The 17,174-nt window shown below is 45.4% G+C and overlaps 9 protein-coding genes across 9 annotated transcripts; 5 read left to right on the forward strand and 4 right to left on the reverse strand.

Moving 5' to 3' along the window:
* Positions 1 to 978: 978 nt before the first annotated feature.
* V8C40DRAFT_280259 (pyridoxal phosphate-dependent aminotransferase) lies at positions 979 to 2,373 on the reverse strand (the record flags this gene model as incomplete). Its single annotated transcript, XM_083221374.1, has 3 exons — positions 979 to 1,446; positions 1,525 to 2,127; positions 2,194 to 2,373. The coding sequence occupies 3 exons, from the start codon at positions 2,371 to 2,373 to the stop codon at positions 979 to 981; spliced, it is 1,251 nt and encodes a 416-aa protein (XP_083072311.1).
* A 563-nt stretch (positions 2,374 to 2,936) lies between these two features.
* Positions 2,937 to 4,159, forward strand: V8C40DRAFT_275597 (aromatic prenyltransferase; the record flags this gene model as incomplete). Its single annotated transcript, XM_083220739.1, has 2 exons — positions 2,937 to 3,985; positions 4,033 to 4,159. 2 exons carry the CDS (start codon positions 2,937 to 2,939, stop codon positions 4,157 to 4,159), a joined length of 1,176 nt encoding a protein of 391 aa, XP_083072312.1.
* Positions 4,160 to 4,873: 714 nt separating this feature from the next.
* On the forward strand, positions 4,874 to 6,868 carry V8C40DRAFT_280264 (cytochrome P450; the record flags this gene model as incomplete). The annotated part of the gene is made up of 7 exons (XM_083221375.1): positions 4,874 to 5,111; positions 5,173 to 5,348; positions 5,414 to 6,011; positions 6,074 to 6,293; positions 6,353 to 6,417; positions 6,471 to 6,578; positions 6,641 to 6,868. Exons 1-7 carry the CDS (start codon positions 5,016 to 5,018, stop codon positions 6,866 to 6,868), a joined length of 1,491 nt encoding a protein of 496 aa, XP_083072313.1. The 5' UTR covers positions 4,874 to 5,015.
* Positions 6,869 to 7,180: 312 nt separating this feature from the next.
* On the reverse strand, positions 7,181 to 8,037 carry V8C40DRAFT_280269 (glutathione S-transferase family protein; the record flags this gene model as incomplete). Its single annotated transcript, XM_083221376.1, has 2 exons — positions 7,925 to 8,037; positions 7,181 to 7,866 (listed from the first exon to the last, which is right to left on the reverse strand). The coding sequence occupies exons 1-2, from the start codon at positions 8,001 to 8,003 to the stop codon at positions 7,181 to 7,183; spliced, it is 765 nt and encodes a 254-aa protein (XP_083072314.1). The 5' UTR covers positions 8,004 to 8,037.
* Positions 8,038 to 8,243: 206 nt separating this feature from the next.
* V8C40DRAFT_248490 (S-adenosyl-L-methionine-dependent methyltransferase) lies at positions 8,244 to 9,393 on the forward strand. The gene is made up of 2 exons (XM_083216556.1): positions 8,244 to 9,018; positions 9,081 to 9,393. The coding sequence occupies exons 1-2, from the start codon at positions 8,295 to 8,297 to the stop codon at positions 9,206 to 9,208; spliced, it is 852 nt and encodes a 283-aa protein (XP_083072315.1). The 5' UTR covers positions 8,244 to 8,294; the 3' UTR covers positions 9,209 to 9,393.
* Positions 9,394 to 9,590: 197 nt separating this feature from the next.
* On the reverse strand, positions 9,591 to 11,687 carry V8C40DRAFT_248491 (MFS transporter). Its single transcript, XM_083216557.1, has 4 exons — positions 11,230 to 11,687; positions 11,033 to 11,165; positions 10,531 to 10,973; positions 9,591 to 10,453 (listed from the first exon to the last, which is right to left on the reverse strand). The coding sequence occupies exons 1-4, from the start codon at positions 11,620 to 11,622 to the stop codon at positions 9,902 to 9,904; spliced, it is 1,521 nt and encodes a 506-aa protein (XP_083072316.1). The 5' UTR covers positions 11,623 to 11,687; the 3' UTR covers positions 9,591 to 9,901.
* Positions 11,688 to 11,964: 277 nt separating this feature from the next.
* On the forward strand, positions 11,965 to 13,646 carry V8C40DRAFT_248496 (dipeptidase). Its single transcript, XM_083216558.1, has 6 exons — positions 11,965 to 12,125; positions 12,200 to 12,356; positions 12,441 to 12,738; positions 12,798 to 12,874; positions 12,940 to 13,029; positions 13,093 to 13,646. Exons 1-6 carry the CDS (start codon positions 12,032 to 12,034, stop codon positions 13,586 to 13,588), a joined length of 1,212 nt encoding a protein of 403 aa, XP_083072317.1. The 5' UTR covers positions 11,965 to 12,031; the 3' UTR covers positions 13,589 to 13,646.
* V8C40DRAFT_275603 (uncharacterized protein) lies at positions 13,621 to 14,466 on the reverse strand (the record flags this gene model as incomplete). The annotated part of the gene is made up of 2 exons (XM_083220740.1): positions 13,621 to 14,133; positions 14,221 to 14,466. The coding sequence occupies 2 exons, from the start codon at positions 14,464 to 14,466 to the stop codon at positions 13,621 to 13,623; spliced, it is 759 nt and encodes a 252-aa protein (XP_083072318.1).
* Positions 14,467 to 15,291: 825 nt separating this feature from the next.
* V8C40DRAFT_280271 (Zn(II)2Cys6 transcription factor domain-containing protein) lies at positions 15,292 to 16,829 on the forward strand (the record flags this gene model as incomplete). Its single annotated transcript, XM_083221377.1, has 4 exons — positions 15,292 to 15,428; positions 15,511 to 15,895; positions 15,959 to 15,989; positions 16,075 to 16,829. 4 exons carry the CDS (start codon positions 15,292 to 15,294, stop codon positions 16,827 to 16,829), a joined length of 1,308 nt encoding a protein of 435 aa, XP_083072319.1.
* Positions 16,830 to 17,174: the final 345 nt, after the last annotated feature.

Here is a 17,174-nt window from a genome sequence, read left to right on the forward strand (position 1 = left end):
GCCCCCGAGCGGCATCTCCCACGCCCAATCCTGCACAGGCTGCTCGCTGAAAGGACGGGGCACGGGGACTTCACGGAATACCACGAGAGATTTGGGCACGACGCCAGACCCGTCTGCAAGTACGGCGAACAAAGAACACAAGGATACTTCGTTAAGTGCCGCATAATAGCACTCTTCCTCCTAAAAATATCGGAGAGGGAAGCGCGCGTTAGAACAACCCATATACGATACCTCCTTGGCAGCGGAGGCTATAAGGATTTTCGGAAACTAATGGAGGAAACTAGCCCCTACGCCCCCCCTACAGACACAGACGCTTAAAACCAGATTAACACTTCCCCTTCCCCTTTGTTCCATTGAAACATGGCGAGTGTCGGATCTAACCTCCCTGGCTCCTACCGTTCTAGCGCCTAGATAAGGACTTATATAACTCGCTTACTTAGTGGACGTCAATAATAAAACAAACAAATAATAGCGTAGTCAACCTTTCCAATAAACTACCAGTTGACTCGTCACACATGTATTCTAAGGGAGTTGAACTCCTAGGGAGATGGACTCTTGAAGGTATCTCCTTGCCCCAATTGCCACTTCCATTCAAAACATGATCTACAAGAATGACATAGGTTATTAGCTCTCAACATCTACCTTAATAGACATATTCCATATTCCATATTAGAGCACTTCATTAACTGTAGCTCTAGTTGCCGTACGTCCTAAATTTTCACTCCAATCCCCATTCAAAGATACTCTATGGCGGTCTTTAATCTCTATGGTAGGCACATAGCATAGCAATTAATTGTTGTAGAACATACTTTACGCTATTCGATAGGGTAGGCCGCCATTGCCGCACAAGCCACATACAGTAAACTGTGCGTTTCAGGACTTATATTCGGAGTATATATGCCAGTTTCAGATATACTATTGCGTCTCTGGTGCAAGTTTCTTCCATGCGTAAGACCACTCGGCTTACGATACCTCCTCTTACGCCGAGAGGCTCGTTCCCATTTCGGTTAGATAATCCCGGACACCAAATGCAATCCTTTTTAGACCTTCTTGCAATTGGGTTATTGGCACTGCATAACAGATTCGGAACCACCCGGCTTCATTAAAATGGTAGCTTGAACCTGTGGACAGCGAGACTCCACTCGTCTTGAGACACGCAAGAAGCCTCTTCTCCGCCTTGAAATCGGTGCCAAGATTATGTAGCCTCGCGAAGACAAACATGCCATAGTATGCTGGGATGAATTCCGTCTGGTTGGTGTACAGAAAGGAAGACACTACAGAATACGCCTGACTTAGGGTTTTTTTTCTAGCATCAGCAATCTCCTCAATGAAACTTGGCCTGAGGATTGCCCTGGATGTAATAGCTGTAGATAGAGATGAAACCTGACTGTGCGTGCTTAAAGCTGCACTCAAGCGGATCGCCTTGTTGAGCGTGATTAGTGCGCCCTATGGAGAGCTACCGTTAGTAAGGATGCAGAACATAGTTGTCAGAATCAGAGGCAAATATGCATGCTTTTTACTCACCACACGGATTCCGTTGCATCCAAAATCTTTGCTTAAACTGTATATGATATGCACCTGATCATTGATTCCGGTCTGATCCATCTCCAGTGCCGACACAAAGGGAACGGCAGAATTGGTATTTGAATGGTGGGAAGAGAGGGCATACACCTCATCCGAAATGTAATGCAAATTTCGCCGCCGACAAAACTCCTTCATGACATCTAGCGTTTCCCGAGGATAGCACTGACCCAAGGGGTTATGCGGGTTGCACAATAGGATTGCTTTGACTGGCATTGAACTTGTACGCAGGGCCTCTTCATAGTATTCTATGCTTTCCGGAAGAAAGAACTTGTCCAGTGGAACATCGACTGGAAGAACCCTTCCATGAGTATGGATGGAAATTGATATATCTAGACCAGCCCAGTAAGGCGTGGCGATCAAAATCCCATCTCCAGGGTTGCAGATTTGTTCAACAAGAGCCGTTAAAGCAAAGCTTCCCCCAGCTGCTAAGACAATATGGGAAGCTTCAACGCTCTGAGCCGGACGGAAGTAGGAATTGAACAGTTTCGCCATTAAATTTCGCACCTTACTGGAGCCACCAATCCCAGTAGCATAGGCTAGGTCCTATGGAAATACCAAATGTTAGTAACGGGTTCGTGAGTGAGAATCTATCTCTTTTACAAAGGATACCTCTTCCGACAGGTCATTCTGTGCTGCTCGTATTACTTCCAGCAACATTTCCTTCAAAAACCAGTTTTCGGCTGTGCTGAGGTCAACAGTAGCCACATCACCAGTCAGCACCGCACCATGTTGACTGAGGAGGCTTGGAATGATACTCTGATTCCTTTGTTCGCACTGTGTTGATTGCATGATGAACGATTTGGTTTCCGAACTGGAGATTACGGGAGGCAGTATTCGCTCTAAAGGGGAGACGGGATATATCCGGCGCGATGGAATACGCGTTCTTGTATAGACAAGTTAGTTCTTTTTAGTCGCCGAAGTTGTACACTCCTTAGTCGCCGCTGGGAAAACACTAGCACTCAGGCACTGGCCCTCAAAGGACCACTCCCCAGCCTTGGAATATTTATGAATGTCGAGAACCTATCCGTTTCTCCTTGCGCCACCTGATGGGGAGTTAACCAAACTGACTTAATTTGGTGTGAAGCATTTCCCGCCAGCTCCAGTGAGAAAATGACACTATACCTGTACTACATCCAAAGATACCCCTTTACATTTGCCACTAAGAGTCTCACATCCACTGATAGGAAACAACTTTTCAAGACCGCCACTCTAAGGCTAGATCAGGTAATTATTAATGTTAGGGACGGACAGGCATTGGTTGTTAACTTGCAAAACAGGATGAACAAGAACAAAGCAGCCGCTGGCGACCGCTCGACGTCAATAGCCTAATATGGAATGATGATATAGGTTCCATGTTGACTGATATGTTGACTATGGCGGGATATCCTGTACATTCAATGGTAATGCACACCGAATTCTTTCGCAAATCAGTCTCGCCGTCCCTGGGTTTTCATCCCTCGGCAACTGAGGCTCCTCATATATGGAAGAGCTTCATGACAGATGATCATACCCCTGTTGAGCTCAGTTGGTGTTGGTCTGCAGCAAAGGACACTCCAAAAGTCAGGTATTCAGTAGAGGCAATAAGCAGATCAGCGGCCCAGGGCACTGATCTAGTGAATGCCGCTGCCAATGTCCGGCTACTTGGAGACAGCCTGTCTATAGCCCCGGATATGGACTTGTATCTGCATAGACACTTCCGGAATCTTTTATCCTCCCGCCATATAACTCAACAAACTGATGCGACATTACAACGAGAGGTCCCACAGTCGCAGTGTTTTATTGCCTTTGACTTACTCGAGAAGGGCATGGTAGTCAAACAGTACTATCTACCTGGCCAAACAGCAGTTCGAGAGGGTTCTTCAAACTGGAATATTATAAAAGATGCTACTCGAAAGCTATCTGGGCCTGCAGTTCCCTTACTTGCATCATTTGATGTGCTCGTCAGCTTCATTGAATCTCTTCCTGCAGAATCGCGGGCTACAGTGGAGATATTGGCCATCGACTGCCTGGAGCCTATCAAGTCACGATTAAAAGTCTACATTCGAACTGTTGATACCACATTCCATAGCGTACTGAATATGCTGACGCTTGGGGGTAAGTCTCCAAAGTCTGATGAAGAAGTGAATTCTCTACGGGAACTTTGGATCTCCGTATTCGGGATAAATCCGAACAGCTTCGATATGTATCAGCCGCTTCCAGCCAAGGTGCATAGAACTGGGGGTATGCTCTATTACTTTGAACTAAAAGCCAATGAAGTCCTTCCAAAATCCAAGGTCTACTTGCCGGTCCGCCATTACGCGCAGAATGACGATCAGATCGCAAAGGGCCTCTCCAACTACCTCGAACATAGAAGGAAGAAATTATCCACAGGCTCATACTACCATGCCGTCCAAAAGCTTTGGTGCGTTCTGTCCAGCACATTCGAATCATTTACTAACAGAGCAATAGCAACCACCGGAACCTTGCTGATGGGTTAGGATTCCATACCTATATATCATGGGCGAGCGAAAATAATCAATGGAATGTAACAGCCTACTTTAACCCAGAGATCTATGCTAGCTACCGATCTGGGTAGTACAATAATTAAATGCTTCATTGAACATACTGATGCTTTTCCAACTCTTGTTATTTCTCCTGTGAATATTAGGTTGTGTTACGTTCCGTTATACCGTAGCGCCATACAGGGCAAAAGATTAGGCCAATCATCGCAATTGTAGCAATTATTGTAACGGAACTAGTTATTTATAATTGTTACGGCGGACCAGATCGTAACATAAATACTTAATATAATTATAACTTTATTTAATTAAGTATTTAAATATATTAATAATATATTACCACAAAGGTTTATTTAAATATAAAATAAAAAAAATAATTTTATATACAAATTATAATTAAAACTCAGTAATTCCTCTTTATTCCTTGGTATATTATACTATATACTATATAACCTTATATAATTCACTTATAAATCTCCCTAATATTAAACTTTATTTTCACCTAGAGAATAAAAAAGCTAGCTTCCTTACGTTAGCAATTACTATTATTAGGAACAGTCCACAGGCGATTTTACAAGGTAATACAGTAGTCTGTCTCTCTGCTAAATAGTAATAGAGCAGGCCTTTACAACAAGTTAACGTCAGTTAGTGGGGTCCCGGGGAATATTTATATTGTCACTCTGGTAGTAATCGTCGGCCAGTATATTTAACCCTTGGTATCAGAAACCCCGATGTCCAAGCCCACCGCCCTTGTTTCCATTATTAGGTTTCATTTTTATTTATGTCGATGACTTGAAATACGAAATAAGAAGATAAAGGCTAATCCATGACAAAGACAATACTATTCCTCGGAGTCATCCACACGTCAATTCCATAATTTCCTCATATTCTACTACCATACACACAACAAAATTGGCATAAGAAACAAGCAGAATGGAGTACATCAGTATGAGCTACTTAGCACTTCTGTGTTGTGTTTTTTTAGTTTGCCATATTTACCGGCAAAAGGAGCCAATTATCCATTTTATAGTATATCTCTCATCCGCATTCCTCTCATCATCTACTTTTCGGTAGCTCATTTTATACGTAGCTCTCTACCGTGGTTCATCCAATTCGGGACATCCAGGGTCGCCTAATCTCTGGGCCACTATGGAAGTTTATAGACGGGCAGGGTCTTGACAAATTCTTGCGTGGTCACGAGGTTAGCCAAGATTGGCGACGACATGGCCCAACTTATCGAATCTGGTCGGGGTTTGTCCCAGAAATGTGGGTAAAGGCACACAGGCCGGTGATTCTGAGAAGACTTAGGTAGACTAACTATGGAGTTTTAGTGTCCTCACCAGACCAGAAGACGTCAAGTCTTTCTATGTCGACTCTGCAGTCCACGCCAAATGCACATCAAGCAATGGCGGATGGCTATTTCACCAGCTCCTTGGAAACTGTATGGGCCTCATCAACGGTGAAAGATGGAAGAAAACACGCCTTGAGTTCAATAGCTATTTCATCAATCGCGCAATCGCAGAATTTTCTCCCCAGATGGAACAAGACGCCGCAAAATATACGCAGAATCTTACAGAGGGAAGTGGCCACGGCGTCGATTTGTTACATGCAGGCAACATAAGTCGATTTCCTTTCATGACTACGGCGGAGCACATCTACGGACCTATGACGGAGAAAGAAAAAGAGAACCTCTGGTTGCTAGGCCAAAGGAGTCTCGGATTGATGGGTAAAGTACTGTCTGGTGGTGTTTACAGGTTCAAGGTCTCTCAATTCTTAAGACCAGGGACACACCAAAACTTGAAGAAATTCGACGATGAATGGACCGCTTTCAACGAGCAAGTATACAATGCACGGAAAGGCCGCGGCCAAGAGCCTCCCTTTGTACACATTTGGGAGAGCTTGATAAAGGGGAAGATTTCCAAGCAAGAGGTTTGCCACTGCAAATCCGCAGGCTCTGCAGGATTATGTCTAACCTGTCGTTTTCCATTTAGTTGATACAAACCATGAGCGAGATCCTTTTTGCGAATTTAGACGTATCAACCCACGTTCTTGGTTGGTTGATTATCTTTGTTGCCCAGAATACCGCGTTACAAGAAGAGCTTCGTAGGGAAATAACTAATCAATCTAGCGATATGGTGGAATTTCTGCGCAAAAAGGACTCTCTACTACACTTTTGTTATCTAGAATCTCTACGCCTTCGGCCATTTACAGGTAAAATGTCATCCCCAGTTACTATCATAATAAAGCAGAAATCGCTAACAAGTAAACAGTTTTTACTATTCCCGAAAGTTCTCCAATGGCTAAGGTTCTGGGAGGATATAGGATTCCAAAAAATGTAAATTTGCCTAATCTCTCCCTGAGTAATCTTTCTAACAGATAAATGAGCAGACAAGTGTTGTTGTGGACACATTAGCAATTAACTATAACCCTGAATTCTGGGGCGATGATAGCAGAGATTTCAACCCGTATCGCTTCCAGAATCTATCAACCAAAGAGGTAGGAAAGATAATGCCATTTAAGCATGCTTGTGCATTGTAGCATAGCTAATAAGTTATAAGCTTCGCTATAATCTGTTTACCTTTGGATTCGGGTCACGGAAGTGTCTTGGTCAGCATTTTGCCGACGTTATGATAAAGCAGTTTCTCTGTAAGCTGCTAGAAGGTTATAAATTAACGTTACCAGAGATGGAGATCCGAAAAGGAACGGAGGAGAAGTCTAGTATGGATACATGGGTGCCTATTTCAGATTTACAAGTCGCTCTGTGTCCAATTGATTCACTGTTATGACTTAGTCCTTCGTAACAGCTTGGTTCTATATAAATAGGTAGCTCTACTATAATAATCACTACAATTGAGATTATTAGCTTAGTCTTTTCCCCTCTTTGGCATAACGATTAGTGGACCGAAACATTTCTTAATTTAATATTATTAATATAAATTTACCAAAGTTATATAAGAGATTTCATGACGACTTTAATACTTAATATACTAAACTATTACACATTGATTTTTTAAAAAAAAAAAAAAACACGTGCGTGGCAATAGGAAGTCTTGATTTTAAATTCTTGCTCAATAACTAGCTAACATGGGAATGGACCTTTAATTTGTGTTGTCGAGAGCCGCAAGCTCTGACTCAGACAGCCCAAATCGTGTAACTCTATGTATTGCTTTTGCAACCGCTGGTAATGTACTTACACGCTCACTCCATGCTTTCAGATGTGGCCATTCGTTAAAATCCAACTCAGCCGACTTGGCAATTGCCTCGTTTGCGAGGGGTAAGATGGCAAAATCGGCAATAGTTACCCTGTCAGGTAAGGCCACGAAAATTTGACCAGGCTCCTTTAACCGCGTCTCCAAGAAGTTGTACTCGGTCCTGATGTATTTAAGTAGAACAGAAAGGGACTCGCCGATGTCCACGTCTTTAGGCATTTTCATCAGGAGCCATATCTTGCCAGTGGCTCCTAGTCCAGCTGTGTAGGACATCAGCCAATTCATAATTACTGTTTTTTCGTGCAAGTTTTTGCCTCGATAGAGGCCTTCCAGGTCGTATTTCTCTGCGAGATAGACCAAGCAAGCGGAAGAGTCGAAGATGTTCAATCGGCGGGCTTCGCCACTGACCGGGTCGACTTCCGTATCTTCCATGGCAGGGACCATTTTGTAGGGATTGACAGCATGAAACCATGTTTCTTTGCTAGTTGATTCGATGAGATGAATGGCATGAGGAATCTCCAAAGCTTCAATCAACATCAATGGTTTAACCGAATTGGCTGTGGATGTCGGGCTTGCTGGCGTGTGTATTAGTGCTGGTGCTTATCTGGACAATGAATAAATAGCTTATCCCACCTTTCTTAACATACAGCACCAGCTTATCCTCTGGGATAGCCGTGGGGCGCACAGAGAGATCTTGCTGCATTGAATCCATTTCGATAGTCCAGAAAGCTACAAGAAGAAAGAATGCAGAAAAAAAACGGGAGGATGACCTTTGCAAATGATACTTGATGGTGTATTCTAATCTATGGTGGGAAAACGTATTGATTAGTCCGGCGAGTATACGAGATAGTGCCCGAAGACTCCACACCGCCGTTACCCGGGAGTGCTAGCTATAGTACATACTTCAGACGCCCGTTTCGAACATCATTATTAATTCAAGCACCTGGACCGTGTTCTTCTTTGATCATAGATATCAAGTGTTGTCTCATCTCTCTCTAAAAAAATGGCTGAAAGTACGATAGAGGATACATACCGTGGCCCTCGTCATCAAGGCGAGTATGATCGCTTACGTATCCAGCATGAGCTTGCCAAGACTGCAATGCAAGGAAAGCTGCTATATTCCCCAGTAGATTTGGCGCAACCTAATCTCCGCGTTCTCGACTCAGCAACTGGCGAGGGAACCTGGCTCATTGATCTTGCCCAATCCGTACCAGCTTCGGCAAGCTTGTTCGGCGCTGATATAGCCCCTCAACATTTTATGTCCCAAGACCAACGACCCCCCAACGTGCACCTCTCTGGTCATTCGATTTTTGACCCCTGGCCGGCTGAATACCAGGGCAGTTTTGACGTGGTCCATCAACGCTTTGTCTTAACAGTGGGTTCTGATGAGACTGCTCAGGAAGCCGTGAAACTGCTTTTTGCTTGCGTCAAGCCTGGCGGTTTCATTGAACTTCATGAGGGGGATATGTTATCAATTCAGGAGGGGCCGGACCATGTAGCATTCATGAAGTTCCGCGACATTATGGTCAACGCATGGAATTCTATTGGGCATCAGCCAAGTCCAGGATCATTTCTAGTACAGTGGCTGAAGGCTGCGGGTGCAATAAATATCCAACAAGATCGCCAAACCATCAAAGTAGGAGCTGCAGCAGATGACAAAGAGCTGGGAGAGAAAGCATTGGCTGTACTGCTTCACCTTTTGGATGGAATGAAGAAGATGTTGAGTGGTGAGTGAATGGATCTTAATGCTTACCTGGATGTTCACTAAAAATTCACAAATATATTGTAGATAAACCAGGGCAGCCAACGAGTAGCGAGTTCGATGATCTTCGGAGTGAGCTAGAGCATGAACTCCGTACTGTCGGCAACGTGTACTACTATCATCTTGCGTGGGCACAGAAGGCCACTAGTGGTTGATGGAATCGAATTTCGATTAAATTCGGAGTGAGGCAATAAAGGGTCTATGTCTTTTCTGAATGAGGTACGAGCAAAGTCTGCGGCACAGAGAAGCTCAGTAACCCAACTAAGTAAGAACTACGGTCGAGATTTGCAGCCCAAGCTTGTGATAGGAAATATATAGTAATTATCATATCTTGAAATAATTCCTCGAGTCTAGCGATGAAACACTGCCAGAGCCATCCTTCACGGATATTCAGGTTACATACATGATAAACTGAATATTGGGTTTACCTCCCTGTCAAGTTTTCAAGTTGCATTCGCCCCCATGCTTGATAGTTCTATTCCCTCACCAGGATTTACAGGTTATATACAGCGACTAACACTGAATCATCTATTTGAATTTGTAATGTCTTGATGTTGTTTTAGTAATAAGATAGCTGCTGACTCAATTCAGCCCCTGTGCTCTTGCAAGTAACCGGCTGGAGTTTTGTCCCACGTCCCTATTTAAGTGTATTAAACTAAATGTGGTAGTCAAAATTTCATTCTCCTCAAGTCACAGAATTAACACTTCTGAGGACATGGAGTTAGTTGCAAGTCATTATCATGTCTCCATCCATGCCCCTCCTCACGCTGCCCTCCCTTGGCCGCCAGTCTTAACTTGAGAAATCATCCAGGACAGGGCAGTCTAGATCCCCGAGGTTTCGCCATCACTCATGCCTTTTCAACAATTGCCAGGTCGTTGTTGGGCTCTGTTGTTTCCTTGGGCAGGGCCTCATCCGTTGCTTTAGGCCAATAAAACGCTGTAATCAGCACAGCTCCCGCTCCCAGAACACCAGTGAGTAGCCAAAATGCATTGCGGTATCCATCCATAGACACTATTGCCATGTCCCCGGCAGCTTCTCTTTGAGAATTCATCAAAGCATTGGCCCCTGCTAGGAGTACACTGGCGCCGACCTGGTATGCTGTATTAAATAACGCAGCAGCAACGGCATGACTGCCGGATTCAACGTGGCGAAGCAAAATACTCTGAGCCGGCACCATTGCAAGCGGGCTGCCACAAACAAACAAAATCGCGCACACAATCGAATACCAGTATCCCCCCCCGTGGTACGTTCCACCAGCTCGTTCTGGCGTTGCGAATGCCCAAGATACAGCGCCACAGGCAGTTATTACGAGGCCGAGAACCAGAGTCCCCTTTTCTCCGATCCACTTGACCATTGGCGCGGACAGAGCCCCGCTGGCTATCGCAGAGAAAGCACCTGGCTATGGTAAAACAAAAGTTAGCAGGTACGTTGGAGCAGTGGTTTCGGCGTGAAGGCAGATGAGAATGGAACATTTACCAAGAGATATACAGCAGTAAGGACGGGCGTGTAACCCAATAGGTTCACACACAGTTGCGTAACAATAAAGAACCAGGCGCTAAAGCTGCCACCGAAGGCAAAAATGGCGAACATCATGAGCGCAAACGGGCCCGACCTCCAGACATAGCGAGGGATAGCTGGGTTGGGTACTTTGGTCTCGATGAAGAACAGCGAGATGCAAATGCATGCGCCGAGGATCACGCCGACGAGGACGGGGGCCGAGTGCCAGCCAGCTCTTGCGCCATCATTGACGCCGTATACCAACAGCGCAACTCCAATGGTAAACACAACAGCACCGAGGATGTCGATGGATAGATCGCTAGTTCTCGCGAACTTTGGTAGGAATAAACACGCGAAAATAAGGGATAACGCCGTCAAAATAATACAAACCCAAAAGATGGACCTCCACCCAACTGAAGAAGCTGTCGATAGGTTAGCACTTGTAGGCTAGCAAAATCGGGCCAGAACAAGGGTCCATTACAAGAGAGGAGAGAACCAACGACAGTACCAACCGTGGATCCCAGAGGCGCACACGCCGTGTAGATGGCCAATGCTGTGTTGCGTGCCTCTCCGTCAGGGAACGTCCTGCTGATGATGGCAAGTCCGTTTGGAGCCTGAGTTGGGAAGGTTAGCGCAGACAAACTACAGGTAGTAACCCGTTCAAACACAACTACTTACGGTTAAACCTGCCCCAATACCTGAAATGGCACGACCAGCGAGCAGGGTGCCTTTATTCGTTGCAGCGGCGTTGATGATGTTTGATATGGTGAGAATTGCTGTACCTGTGATGAAAGTCTTTTCTAGGCCTAGCCATTGGCCTACTTGGCCCCCAATCAAGAGTAACGACGCAAACGTGATACTATATACAACTAAAACCCAATTGACATCTTCAGAAGTGAAGTCAAGGGCTCGTTGAATGTCCGGCAGCCCGAAGAGAACTGCAGATAGCTGGAATAGATCTAAGAAATTCACCAGGGTCGTGGTGAGAAGGATCAAGTTCCGATCGGTTTTCTCATTGAATCGTCTCCCGAAGTGATAGGGGGGGGTGCATGACGGCTGAAGAGAGGGCATTGGAGATGGTCTGCCTTCGGCGTCAAAATTTTCTATCAGTACTGAGGCGGAGGGGCAAATGGTGTCTGTAAGAACATAGTGTTCGATTACATTTAGTGGTTGAAATCAGTAACTCATCGTCTTTTGTACCGACCTTCACGGATAGTAGAGTCGGCAAGTTCCCGGAGCCTTTTCGGGGACTATGTTGCCTCTTTACCCATAAGCGATGTAGCAATTGGCGGCCCAGCCTGGCCTACCTTGGCTCCGCGTCTTTTATGTCCCCTTATGAGTGAGTGTCCGGTTTAGGTATATCTAGGGTACTTTCAGCCTTGGTCTGTGTGGGGAGATAGCCCAGATTTGGCAGTTGAAGGACCACGATGCTCAGATAACCAATGAAAAGGGTTACGGGAGTTTCACGATAATCAATGACATGCCACATCCTGCTACCACCATGCCTATGTCTGAGTCAAATGCGTCTAGGATGGACGAGGCATTGGAGGTGCTGGGGTCAGTCCCACTAATCGGTAAGCCGTCGCTGCGACATTGATCTGAGTAATGAAATACGAGTACAGCGCGCTGACTCTCTGGTGTGGTGTAGATGGGCATAATGATTGGCCTCATCTCATTCGCGGATTTTATGACAACCAGCTAGATGAGCGCTTTGATCCGAACAAGAACCTCGTAGGCCATGTCGATCTGAAGCGGCTACTTCAAGGGAAGTCTGGGGGCGCCTTTTGGAGCGTATACGTCGACTGGTGGGTGCTAAAAGTGTCTATAATCCTATGGTTCTTGTTACATAAGTCTCGTATGAAGAGCTAATGCGTGACGGAAACTCTTAGCCCAAAGTCAGATGACTTCAGCGACAATGCGGCGCATTTCGAGATAATCCGAGACACGATGCAACAAATAGATCTCGTTCATCGGTTGGTACGACTGTACAAAAAGCACATGGGACTGGTTAAAAGAGCATCCGACATTATGGCCTTGCATCGCGAAGGCAGGTTTGCTAGCCTTATTGGGGTCGAAGGTTTGCACCAAATTGGTAATAGTCCAAGCATTTTACGGCTCTACCATAAGCTAGGTGTCCGGTATGTGACGCTGGCACACAACAAGAACAATCTATATGCCGACAGTGCTGTAGGTGATCAGATTTATCAAGCATTATTGCGGATGCAGTTTTTCGACTAACCAGCCAGACTGCAACGACTCCAGCACACGATGGACTCTCTGTCTATGGGAGGGACGTGGTTCGAGAAATGAATAGAATTGGAATGTGAGACCACCCATCTATCTGTCTATTGTAACTTCAGGATGGTCTCTTAATCTTTTGATCCAAAGGATTATCGATCTCTCTCATACTAGCGAGGCCGTAATGCGGCAGACCCTTGACATATCAGCAGCCCCGGTTATCTTTTCTCACTCGTCAATGTTCGTATAGCTATAGCCTGGCGTTTGATCTATAACATCTTTGTGCTGACCGGAGAAACTCAGAGAATCCATAGTTCCACACGTTCGAAATGTACCCGACTCAATCCTAGAGAAGCTCCAGCAAAATAATGGTGTGATTATGATCTCCTTCATACCCTCTCTAACGACTGTGGATAGTGAAAGAGCGACACTTGATCACATAGTTGATCATATCATGCACGTCGCTGAGTTGATCGGCTATGACCACATTGGCCTCGGATCTGATTTTGATGGCATGTTCAGTGCTGTTAAGGGCATCGATGATGTCTCTCAATACCCAGCGCTGATCTGCAAATTACTTGAGCGAGGAGTTGATCGGCTAAATGTGCAAAAGATCCTTGGGCTCAATATTATCCGGGTGTTGGAGCAAGTCGAAACCGTATCTGCATCTTGCCAAGACAAGCTACCAGTCATGGTCGAGAGCATTAAACAGCTATGGAATGATGAGTTCAGGGCCACAGTCAGACAACACTACCCCGAAGCGGAACATGATATACCAAGGACGGAATTAACCAAGTAGATCGATTGAGAAGTTTTTCTTGTCTCTAAGATTTACCTGCAAACCCCGTCGCCTCTACCCCACAGTATACTATGTAGATAGTCATGATGAAACCACATTGTCCATAAAAGACAGTCAAATGTTTTTAGAAACCAACGAGGAACCTCTCCATCATCACCTTTCAACCTGTGAACACATACCTCAATCCAGCGTGCCACTCTTTGCCATATACTATCAAAAATCTTCTTACCGAGCCGGAATCTGAGGGAAGATGTCGGTTCAAAGGTCGGTTGGGAGACCATCCTTTCTTGATACTCTATTGGGAGAGATTTTTCATGGGCACCGCGGATCAACAAACCCTTTGAATTGTCAATTCCTGCAGCTCGATGATGGAATATTATCAAGCCAGGCATAACCATGAAGTACGTACCATGTATCGTTGAGAAGGTAGTCTTTCCCAGCTCCTGTCGACTTGATGCCTGGCCACTAGTGTCGTAACTGATATCGATGAGCCGTCGCGTTGTAGAGTGGCCGTAAGTGTTGCTGTATTGTATGCAATCCCTCCACTAGATAATGTCAATGAGATAACTGCGCTACTCTGCATCACCCCCATGCTACTGCCCGGAGAACAAATACCCTTCAGTCAAGATCACACGATGCATATCCTCTGACGTTAGTTGATATGCGACACCGTATACTGGGATTTCCTGTTCCTCCCTCAAACGGATCCCTCCCATAGCTGGATCGGTATAGGGCACACCCATTACATTAAAGCATAGAGTATGCGTGTTGATGGCTGCAATTTCATACTTTCGGGGCTGAATCTTCCGTCGATTTACAAAAACTTCCTCCAGCATATTGGAGCCATAAGCAAAATACCAATGAATATCGTCGGACATCTTGGTAGGTCTGAATACTGAAATTGGAAAGAGGCAATAAATTCAGGTGCATTCTTAGCGAGCTTCGTGTAAAGTCGGATAGTGTGAATTAATTAATCCTCGAGGAGATAAATAAGGAGCACTTTGACCAATCGGCCTAGGTCTACAATTGTACGTGTATACGAGCCGAGTTAGTGCGTCGGTATCAACCCAAGTCGCACCGATTAGTCTGGTACCTTTGTCTGGTCCATGGTACTTGATAGAAGGTCCCTATATTTATCTAACAAACTCATGTCCTGTCCCTTACCAAACAGGATAAAGCCTAAGGCTTAAAACAGCCACACATTTCACTCAGGCCTTGATGGCGTCCGAGAACCGACAGTGGGTTCACAGCCTCTCATTTCCAATCGTTGCGACTACGTGGTCTTGAGGGTGTCATAGAATGTTGATTGAGCACTCAAATGCAGCGAGCAGTGATATTTGATTGGCTCTTGGCACCACCTGCTGCTGCATGTAAGCCGTACTAGTATACTGGTAGCGGTAAGCTGTATACTGCTAGCGGTAAGATGTCCAAACTACGCATGGTCCTTAATATTACCCGGCAGTATTTCTCTCACTTTCCAACCTTGATGGTGCGGTTATCAATGTACGCCCCAACCTTGATAGTACCAATATCCCTACCTAGATACTCCTACGTAGTACATCCTTAGACGACGAAACGTGACTGAATAACGCAAACCTTCGTGCTTTAATTATAGTGGCCGATCCCAAGATTGCGCCATAGTGCTCAACCTTTTAGTTATCAACTAATAGGACGTTAGCCATTGGCTGAAAGCCGCTGTTGTCATGCCTCGAGACCAAGCAGTAACCTCAGAGTTTTTAGAAAACGACAGACAGCCCAAACTTCGGAGTGCCTGCGATGGCTGCCATGCGGCAAAGATCCGTTGCACAGGAGACACACCTTGTGCTCGCTGCGCAAGAGAGTGAGGAACATCATCAGCACAATGAAGCAGACCCTGCATTGGGAAACGGGGGGGAGGCGGGAGCTAATTGAACTTCACGCAGGAATCTACGATGCCACTACAGCTTCAAGGCAAAAATTGGGAAACCAAAAGGTAGCCTGAACAAAAAGACAATAGAGCGGATGCAGCAAATGGCAAAGCTGGGGGGAAATAACCAAAGAACGCCGCCATCAGAATCCACAGTTGCTCGTTCCGAGACCCTAGCTACAATACAATGTGCGGCGAACAATTCATTGTTATCACCTGTTAGTGGTGAAAGCACGGCTGCCGATGTTATTTTATTGCCTCAAAATAGTCATGAGATCCAGGATACAATAACCTCTAAGTCACTTACCCTTGACCATTCTGAGAGTCTTATATATGAGGGTGACGATCTCGATGGGATGGAAAATTGGCATTCGATGGTAACTGCCGAGAGTATCGAAAAGGTACGTAAATCACCACTATTGCAGCATAACTAGTAGAGAAAGTTCAACACTGACTACAGTCAGGAACCCATCCAGACAACTGCAAACTCAAATGGTTCGTGCCCGCCCATGTTCCACGAGGATCTTCTGAACCTCTGATAGAATATATGATATTGAGGCCACAGCTAACCATCCCCAAGACCTAGATCCAAATAGCAGTGGCACAACGAATGAAATACCAATCGTTTATGAAGACAAATCGAGCTTCTGGCGCAATACCACCTTTTCACAAATATCTGGTGCGATTGACACATCTTTCTCACAACTTTCCTCGTATTCGCCAAAATCAACGCCATCTGGCCAGATCGATCGGCAATGTAGCGGCCATGGTTCGATACTGTCGCCGTACGCCGGACCATCCCAACCCTACACGCAGCCCTCTTCTCCCTGCACTTGTTTTGCTATGTTAAGCAGTCGTCTTTGCGAACTACAAGCCTTATCAACAGCCACAGAACAAACGCGGGCAATCGATTCGTTACTGGTCCAATCACAGTCCACGATTCCTTATATCAAAACGCTCTTCAAGTGTCATAACTGCATGCGGGACACGCAAGGACTCCTCATGGCCACAATGGTTTTATCCCGTTTGCTGACCTGGACACGACTTTCTCTGATAGATCAAGAGATTGGCCAGATTTCTGCACAGGTACGCCTGGGAAACTTCACCGGCTCTAGAGAATTGGGTATTATGGTGACTCGGCTGCTTCTCCGAACTCACTGGTTGGATCTCAAGAAGACTGTAGAGCGTTTCCAAGACAGGGTTGATCAGATTGGATACGACAAAGCGGATAGAAGTTATTTGGCTACACAGGCTGAGAACTTCAGGCTGGAATTAAAGCAGTTTTCCGAGAAAGTGCCAGACGTATCACGACCTAGCTTCCTTATGGCTGTATAATGGGTCACAAGGGAAATATATGCACAGAACAACCCTAGTCTGGGCGCTATTGAGAACCTGGGATATAGAAGTGATAGATTATTGTCGATGAGGATTCTTGGTGCGTATGAAAGTAAGCTCGATCCTTTAGAGTCTTAGACGTAGGTCGTGCAAAGAATTGGGATTCTCTGAAGGTTAATGATGATATAACGCCAGGTGATACCCTGTGGCTAATGTGATACTGGTCTCATTATCACTACTGCAACCCAGCCCTCAAGAATGTCTCGGAGTTATATATGCCGGATCGAGTAAATGGATATAAGCGGTTGCCACGATGACGCCGGAGCCAAAATAACGGACAAATAA

This window comes from Trichoderma camerunense (assembly GCF_050948025.1).
Source record: "Trichoderma camerunense strain CBS 138272 chromosome Unknown V8C40scaffold_11, whole genome shotgun sequence".
Classification (NCBI taxonomy): Eukaryota; Fungi; Ascomycota; class Sordariomycetes; order Hypocreales; family Hypocreaceae; genus Trichoderma; species Trichoderma camerunense.